This window comes from Etheostoma spectabile, chromosome 4 (genome assembly GCF_008692095.1).
Source record: "Etheostoma spectabile isolate EspeVRDwgs_2016 chromosome 4, UIUC_Espe_1.0, whole genome shotgun sequence".
Taxonomy (NCBI): Eukaryota; Metazoa; Chordata; class Actinopteri; order Perciformes; family Percidae; genus Etheostoma; species Etheostoma spectabile.
Genome location: NC_045736.1, coordinates 6,217,104 through 6,226,952, shown reverse-complemented (window position 1 = coordinate 6,226,952; position 9,849 = coordinate 6,217,104). Strand labels below are relative to the sequence as shown.

General features: G+C 37.5%; 1 protein-coding gene across 2 annotated transcripts in view; it reads left to right on the top strand.

Annotated features, from left to right (window-relative positions):
* The window catches only part of barx1 (BARX homeobox 1), a 3,431-nt gene extending 798 nt beyond the window's left edge, over positions 1-2,633 (top strand). Inside the window, exons 2-4 of one of the 2 annotated variants that reach the window (XM_032514665.1) lie at positions 953-1,244; positions 1,583-1,662; positions 2,082-2,633. In XM_032514665.1, the coding sequence (XP_032370556.1) occupies positions 953-1,244; positions 1,583-1,662; positions 2,082-2,170 (461 nt within the window). In that variant the 3' untranslated portion in view covers positions 2,171-2,633. Of the gene's footprint in view, positions 1-952; positions 1,245-1,577; positions 1,663-2,081 lie in introns of both variants that reach the window. The other variant, XM_032514664.1, reaches the window with a different exon arrangement.
* Positions 2,634-9,849: the final 7,216 nt, after the last annotated feature.

The following is a 9,849-nucleotide window of genomic DNA, read 5'->3' as shown; positions in this document are numbered from 1 at the left end:
AATAATAATAATAATAATGATAATATTTCTAATCACATAGGCCTACATTTAAAATAAGGATAAGGCCTAGGCTATATTTAATTACAAATATTAAAACGAATGAGTATTTTGTGTCGTGTCTTTTGAAGGAAGATGATTTAACTTTTGGCCACGTTTGTAACTTTTTCTTGTACAATTACAGAATTTAGAATAACAGCTGATGATTTGCAACAATGAAGGAAAAGTCGGATATAACCGACATGATCGAGTACGCGGCTTAGTAAGAAAGGAAATTAAGGGAAGGGAATGACTGGGACACATTTAATTGTAGGAAATGTGTAATTTACCCGCAAAACCTTTTGTATTCCTTACCTCTCAGGGCCTCCATATTTTAGTGGGCCTATTCAGAAAGATACATAAACCATATAATATTTGTTTTGAAGTTGCATATGTGTAGGCTACCATTTGGATTCTCAGTCGGGTTAGCTGGCCTATAGCGCTGTTCTACTTTATTTAAATATATCCTTTAAATAATGCAATGAACTATGCTTATAAACATATCATCAACAAATCATTTCAGGTATTAAGGCTACCAGGAGATTAAAGTTTGTGTGGAACTGGTACAATACATCTCATGCTTTTATTTGTTTAATGATGAAATCAGATGGCGTCACCAAACCGCGGCCTTGTTTTTGAAATAAAGACTCAATCATAAATCCGAATCTGTTTTTTAAGAGAACATGACAATATGCCATTACAGAGGTCTTACTCTAGCGTCTCAGATTATTCAAGTGGACGCTGTTGGACATCAGTGAAGATAGAATCTAATGTAACTGTTATCATAAACCTAGGCTAGTAGGCAATTAATCACATGTCGGATCAGACTAGGCTACTGTGTTAGTGAAATAAGGAATAAACTGGAAAGTAATACTGTGTGTGTGTGTGTGTGTCTTTGTGTTCTCGGTCCTTTTAGTGCTAAAAGCCGACCAGACGAGCCTCCTCAAGTTCCCCATGTCCCCGCTGTCCTGCTCGCTGGGCTCTCCGCTCGGCTCCCCGCTGCTGTCCGCGGCTTCAGGCCTGCAGATCGGCACGGCATCCCACCACCTGCCGCTGGACCTGCACCTCCGCGGTAAGCTGGAGCACGGGACCGATGGAGGCAGCAAGACTAAGAAAGGCCGGCGAAGCCGCACCGTGTTCACCGAGCTGCAGCTCATGGGGCTGGAGAAACGTTTCGAGAAGCAGAAGTATCTCTCCACGCCTGATCGGTGGGTCTATAGGCCGACAACAGCCTGGGTTTGACTAAGTCACCACCATGAGGATAACGTTTTTAAATTCAAGCTTTTTGCCTGTTTTTGTAAATAATCATAATGTTTAAAAGTCTTCTTTGTGTCTTATTTTCATTGTGTTGGTCCCAAAATATAAGAAAGGGGAGTGTAAATGATACCGTGAAATGACCTGCCATTTATACATGTTTAACTCCACATGTTGCTAACACATTGAATGACAATTATTTTCTGTGTTATTAGAAGCATCTGAGGCCCATCCAGGAAACCTTGAACTGCTATGGATTATTAACTGTATTAATGTGTTCCTCACAGAATAGATCTGGCCGAGTCTTTGGGCCTCAGTCAGCTGCAAGTGAAGACATGGTACCAGAACAGGAGGATGAAGTGGAAGAAAATTGTAAGTTATTATTCATTATGATGATGATGATGACCGTATGATGAAGCTAATCATGGTAGTTTTATATGAGGTTAGGCCGACAACAACAATACAAGTTGTGTTGTATTTTTTCAACAGATATTTCTGGGAAATGTAGTTCACTAGAACGGATTAGGACTGAGTCCCACAGTGAGAGTAAAGACCTTTGTTACTCACTTTATTTGCAGGAATAGGACACCTTTTTAGGAGCTGATGTGGCAAGTCTCATCTTTAAATTTGGTGAATTATGGAGAACTGAAAAACAAATAAAGAAATAATCGATCTAAAACTAGATTAGTAGTCTGTGTTAATGTGATGCCTTGAGGTCACCCTTCTGTTTATGTTCATTTCTATTACATTTTGTAGTTGAACACATTTTTCTGCTTATGTTCAACCTTCAGGTGTTGCAGGGAGGAGGCCTGGAGTCCCCCACCAAACCAAAAGGGCGCCCGAAGAAGAACTCCATCCCCAGCAGCGAGCAGCTCTCTGAACAGGAACGATCTGCCGCTGACACCGACCGCCAGTCCGAAGGCTCAAGCTCCCATGAGAACACTCAGGAGGAATGACCCGGCCACTGTTCGCAGATACTCTGGCTCTATACTCAGAGCCTCTGGGACGCTCAGAGTATATCTTTTGGATGGAGCCAGACTCCAGAACGGCATAGAGAGGATGTGCCAGTGCTCCTGAAGCTGGGCCGCCTTGTGCAGGCTCCAAAGACTTGCAGGTTCTGCAGAAGTCTAACCTGTGCACGTCAACATGCTCCAACAGTTGTGTGTTTTTAATCGTAGCCCAACATACATTCTCTCTTGATGAACTTTCTGCTGCTGAGGAGGGAGCTCAAACCTTTGCAGTAGGTCTACCCTTTATATTCTAAGGATCCACTCTCACTCATCTGTTTTGCATTCCCTTTGTGTAACTATGCTGTGTTTAATTATTAAATATATTTTCACTAATGTTGTTCTCTGCTTATTAGAAAGGGCACAGGCTCATGATAAGCTTTTAAGCTAGTGTGTACACAAGTGAATATGATGAATATGATGATGATGATGATGATTATGATGATGATGATGGCTTACAGGCTCATCAGTCACACACATTCATGTTCCCAGGGCCTAATATAGTTACACAGGCTACCTTGACAACAGGAACATCTTTCCTTGTTTGCTGCCCACACATTAAAAATGACAATAGTATTGCCATTTCAGGACTCAATTAACACTTTAGAAGTTGATCCTGGTTTAATATCAGTATCATATATATTTAGTTTGTTTATTCACACATGCTGTTGTATGAAAGAAAGAAAGAAAAAAAGAAAGAAAAAGTGAAGCTGATTCTTCACAGGAATTAACTCAAAACAGAGCAAAGAAATGTATTTTCTTTTCCCAAAATTATTTTTAATCATTTCAATGTTCTGCTGCAAGTGAAACATATTTAAAGTGTTGCCATATTTAACGATATGGTACTGTATGGTACCGTATGTAATTTTATTTGATTTCTAATGGCCATCATGTAATATTCACCATTCATTAATATTATATTGTTAATATATTGACAGCTATGTTTGTGCGTCAGCACAACCATGAAACCTTCATTTTAATTTTTTAAAGCTTATTTCTATTTATTCTTTTTTTTTTTTTTTTTACCAGTCGCCATATTTTCTTAAAGCTAAAGCCTGACGGATGGAATTGGGTTAGGCAACCATCCGTACATAAAAACATACAGGTCGGTAATACATAGTCTACGCTAAATATAAATGATCAGTAGTGGGATATGGTTATATTTTTTTCAATAATCTGTTTATTGTTTTAGGCTTCGATGTGAGTTTTAAAGAATCACTGGATAAAGATCGGATTTTTATTTAGTTCAGAAGAGTTCTCCTACCTTACCTTGAGTTTACGGAGGTAGCGATCAGGACGACAAACACATCTGCGCTCCGCCTCAACGTCCTGTGCACGCGCTATTTAAGCCTGCTCACATCTATATTCAACCCGAAATAGTCAGTCAAATTCATGTCAACCACTTAGTCTTTCACAAGATTTTAATAATTCCTTAAAGTCGATAGGGAGGAGATTTTAGAATGACTGCATTCTGAATTGTAATTTTAATGTAAGTTATGGTATTATTTCTAAAATACACTTTATGAAATATATTAAAAGCATAGCCCACTCTAGGCTGTATACTTCTAAAAGACAATTCGTTTAGATTAGATCACTAAAGTGTGCAGCTTTTCTTTTTATGCTAAAATAAATTATATAGCTCAGTGCTTATTGAGGAGGTTCATATTAATTGTGTAGTGGAGAAAAGCTTGTGTGTGTGTGTTTGTGTGTGTGTGTGTGTGTGTGTGTGTGTGTACGGCTCAGCAGCTCAGCTCTTTCAGTCTTAGCCGCGCTTTTCATGAAACTTTTAAAAGCCCAAATGACTATGTAAATGAACACAGCAGATACAGCTGTGGACGACATATCACACACATTTCATATTAATATAGACTTTATTTGCCTTGTACATTTTACAGTACACGTGCATTTTAATTAAGGAATGTGTACTTTGCATTAACCCAATTAGTCCGACACCAACTTTGCCAGTAGGCCTACCTACGCAGAATTATAGCATTATATATTATACATCTATTATACATATATGTATATATATATACAATATATATATATATACAAATATATATATATATACATTATATATATTATAATAATTTATATAATAATATATAAAAATATATTCATATATAAAAAAGTATGTTATACAAATATATATATTCATATACAGTATATATTTTTTCATCATGTACAAATATATGTATACATTTATATTTTATAGAAATATATATATATACAAATGTATGTATGTATACACACATAAATATATATATATATATATATGATACCATGATCTCATCAACCAATAATCTGTAGCCACAGATGACCAATATTGGTCCAGCTAACCCGGCTGCTTTCCAACATATCAACATGTAAATATAGCAGTAAACCATAATGCCAAATCAAAAGACACTTATAGCTGACAGGATTTGAAAGGCATTCCATTTAAATGTATGCCTTATTCACCAACCCGTCGTTTAATCACAAGTATGAAATTAATCTTAGAAAAATCCCAAAACAGTAGAGTTGATTCAGTCCGATGGGCTCTGATGTTTGATAAGAAAACGACCACTCCTGTCTGTTTTCCACCAGCTGTATTTTGGGCCTGATGGGCTTGTGTTGTCCTTGAAGCTTGAAAAGGTGGAATATAACCAGCTGGGTCATAATGTGGCAAACATCAGCTTATATGTATAAAAGTACTGTAAAAAGAAGAACAAAGCAAGAGTGCTCAGATCATTCACTTCAAAGATATAGACTGAATTAAGTTTCCATAGTTTGTATTTTTTCTCATGTCCACCACAAAGACTCATTTTCTTGGGTTTCTCCAATAATATAACATTACTTTAAATCAAGATTAAGCACATATTTTAGTTAGTGTCGTTATTAAGTAAAGACAAAACCTTTTTTCTTGGCTGTAATGTATATAAAGTGTGAAATTGTCATTATGATAAAAAACCCGCATATTTTGAGTTATTACAAAGATTTTAAAAAAAATGTAGTTAATAATATTTATTTTAGAAATGTGTGTATTTTAGAAACTCTACATTGACTTTAACTGGCTGCTCTTTTGTATTATGGAATCCAGATTGAGAAAAAAAGTAAGGTATTTCGGATGATTAGCAGGAATTTTAACAAAGTGCACCTTTTTTTTTACGTAGTGGTCTTGTATAACAGTTCTCAGTTTCACCTAAAGATCCACATGGACGTCTGCAAGTCCCCCCTACACACACACACACTCACACACACACACACACATACACACACACACACACACACACACACACACACACACACACACACACACACACACACACACACACACACACACACACACACACACACACACACACACACACACACACACACACCACCTCATCCTCCATGCAAATGTCAAATGTATGTCTAGGCTTAATCATATGCAGATTAATGCCATGTTAAGCTAAACAGGAGAGCACTGGTTGGCAAAGGAGTCCCAGCAACAAGAAGGAAAAAGTGTTCACATTTTAAAAATGCATGTCTTACTGTTGTCAGTTTGTAAGTATATGTATGATGTGGCCTTTGCGCCACAGTGCAGATTAAAGCTGCAGCAGGCTGATGATGCAGCCTTTATCCACGTGCACATCCTCTCTCCTGGGCTTTGAGCGGGCCGAGTGTTGGACAGCAATGACTTCCGACATAAATTACAATCAGGAGAAAGCGTCAGCCAGCAGGAATCTGCAGATTCTGAACATCCATACTCTACACAATTTAACCATTAAGGGGACCCTTTGTGGTGGCATGATGGCGCTCTGGTGCGAGCAATGAGAGGTTGACCCCAATTTTGGAGAACGGGTGTTTATGGAGTCAAAAGGTCTGTGCTTAGACAGAGCCCAGGCTGGGGGTCTGGGGGGCGTCCGCCCAGCTGCACACGGGAGAATTTCTCTACAATTAAAGAGCCCCTGATTAATCTAACATATGTGCCAAAACTGCACATGCGGCGTATGATCCCAATTAGACTGAAACCCAACTCTGTGCAGGCCCAGCTCCACATTAGCTCTGCCATTCTTCTCTTTGTTTTCACTGGACCTTCCTTGACAACATGCCTTTTTGATTCTCTTTCTAACTGAATGATATTGATATTGTATGTTAATATTGTCCGGTTTGCTTCTGATGGAAATACAAGCAGTTTATATAATATCTAGTCAGGAACAGCCAACATGACCCAAAAAGACAGCTGCTCAACTGAATCAATGTGTGAGTACAAGCCTGCCAGTGTTACAGATACTACTGTGTGGCATCAGGGCATGATGTGCTAATATGAAACAACTGTAAAATGTCAGTTTAAAGGTAGGTTCCGTTATCCTGAGCTCAACAGAACATCACAAAATTAAAGTTCAAAATGTGTCCAAATCATACAAACACATTTTCTCATTGAGCCATGTAGATAGTTTTGGTTTAATATATTCTGATTTTAAGATATCTGTCTGGAAGATGTCTGAGATGTCCGCCTGAGGTGAATGGAATTAATGAGGGCCAGCTGCATTAATCAATATTTTTATGTTATGAATGAAGTGGTAATGGACCTCAGCTCTACAGAGCAATTTGGTGTCTGTTTTTGGTTTGGTGGCCCACAATCCTTACTGTTTTGGTACACTATCAACTGGCAGTTGTTAAAGCTGTCATACTGTACACTACCTGCCAGCAGCAAACAGCAGACAGACACAGATAACAACTATAACAGAAAGTGTAGAATTTATGCTAAAGAGCCAGATAGTTCCCTTAGGAGTAGATGGAGACCAAAACAGAGCTGAAAGTGAGAGAATATTGGACTTTTATGTATCACGGACACAAACATAACTCCAAAATAAATGCCAATGCTGCTCTGTGTTTAAATGAGCAACGGCTTGTGTGTGTTTTGCTTGTTCTTCTCCTCCCAGGTGGACAAAAAAAGATGGCAGCTATAAGGTCCTGTGACATTACCTGAACTGAAGGCCCTGTATTCTTGTATGCTTGAACGATAATATAATTAAAATTATATATATACGTAATAATACGTGTATAAGGTTAACAGGTGCTCAGCAGCTCATTTTTGTCCTGGGGTACTCTGGCAAAACACCAACAAACTGTCCAAAATGACGACATCATCTTTTGTAAAAAACAGCATCGTCATTGCTCTGGATCATCTAGACCTCACTGTCAACAGTGTTAATAGGGACCATATATTAAGTAGTTCCAGTTGAAATTGTTTTTGGACGCAGAGAGGAAATATGTGCATATCCAAATACCACAAAAGCTTAGTGAGAAGCTATATTTGACTGTAATAAGGGTGAGAGCTGAGCTTTTAATATCTAAGACTAAAATAACCTGAAAGTAGCAAGCTGCCAATCAATTAGATTCTACCAATGCTTCTCTTTTTAACATGATCAAGTCATCAGTCATGGTGTAAATGAAAAACTATCCAATGATTTATTTCCACTGTAATTCTCCATTTTGCATGATAATCATTTATCCCAGCAACGGCCCATTAGCATCTTTCCAAATAGCATATAGTATGAGGCTGGACTCTCAGCACTTGGGGGGGGGGCAGAGAGAATAAAGTCTTCACTGTTTCACACTCTACAACAACTTGTGCCAGTGAGTGGGCACTCACCCACCGCTGCACTTTACATAAATATAATGTTCTATGTGTACTCAGACTTCAGAGTCACCATTTATAATTCAGAATGACCATGATGAACATTCTAGCTGTCATTTATATCATATGTATGATTTATTCAATATAATAATTATTTTATTACTAAATATAATTTATTTAAATAATAAACCTCTGGGTATTAGACATGCTCAATCACATGTGCAAAGATCGACTGAGAGGGAAAAGCGACAACATTGTTAATATTGACATTGTTATAGTCTCACATTGCCAGACCTACCTCCCTACCTCCTATGTATATATATGTATACATATGAGCTGATACATGGTTACACCTCATTGTGTCTTACCAGTGAATCTCAGTGTATCAGTCCCAAAATGTTCCAGTTAGAGAAGAAATACCCTAAACATATTCTTTTAAAATCTTTAAAATCATTCACCAGAAAGAACTGAGCAGGCCTGCCTTGTAGCACCGTTCGCATCTTCTTCTAAACATTTGCTTGCTAGTTGGGAGGTTGCGCTTGCTGTAAAGGGGCAAAGCTTATTCAAGCTTAAATCTAGCTTATCCTGGGCATGTACTTCTGTTGATCCAGACTGTCATTCTTATAATTATCATGGTGACCATTATGATCCACATGATTAATGCTTTTCAAATAGTTGTATACATTTGGGGTTCAGCAGTCTCATTACTGCACTTCTTCTTTTTTCATTTCTAAAGATGTTGTTCATGACAGAAAATACGTATGCTCTCACATTTAGAGGTACAGCCTTGCAGACAGTTTTTTTTGTTTTTTGCTACCTCAATACAATGGACACTAAATGTAAACCTCACTTTTCTTTGTTTACAAAGAAAGTCCCCTGGGCACCTCAACAGCATCGTTCAATATGTATCAATATGACATTTTCTGATGTCAATGCTGGAATACAGATATGCATCAAGGTACATCCAAAAGGGTTGAGCATATTAAACAAACCAAAGAAGCAACTTCTCAACATCATGAGAGTGCCAGTATGTAATCACAGGGAAGTTGTTGTTATTCTGAGGTCACCACAAGATTTGGAAATGAAAGGGTCAAAGAACATACCCCAGCAGCCATATAGATAGTTTGGTTTAATATGGTTATATTCTGGGAGACTCACTACAAGTAGAATAGAATAGTATTTGTGGTACAGTAGTTTGGTGCCACTCACAGCGATGTAAAACGCTCTAAGCCCTTACAGGTGGCACATTATACCTCATACTCATGTTAACTGGCAACAAAAAATATATCTTTTGACTTATCTTAGGGGAACTTTTTTTTCAGTCAAAAATAGTCTCTTCTATGGATTGTCCTGAATAAAAGGGACTCTGTTTTATTGCTGTTTTTGTTTTTTTCTTCTAATAATAGTGTTTTCCCCAAGTCAGAAGAAGGAACTACTAGTTTCAACACATAATCATAACCAGGGTTATTTCCGAACACATTGCTTCCTCTGCTCCTCGGATCGATTTTACCCAGTAAAGACAAATATACAGTACACATTTATTTTTAGTATTTCATATAGGCTACATTTAGCATAAAATTAAGTCCAGAAATCTTTTTTAATTTGTAAGCAATACAAATCAGTGCAAGAATATTTTGAGGCGAATTGTTATTTAGAACAATTTCAGTCTTTCACAATCAGTACAGGCACACCAATTTCTCTTGTTTTAAAGATATAGTACTTTTTTTCTGTCTCCCCCATGAGGAATTGTAAATACTGTCGGCCTGTCCACATGATACAAGCCTTCCGTGATCGTGTGTTAAATTAGTGTGTTCATGATGTAAGAGCTTCCAGCAACAACAAAAAATTAATTAAATTAATTAAAAAATTAAAGTCAATAAAAAGACATATGAACTAGCAAACTGGACCATCGTCATCACAAAAGAATCATGTCGTCATGCACTC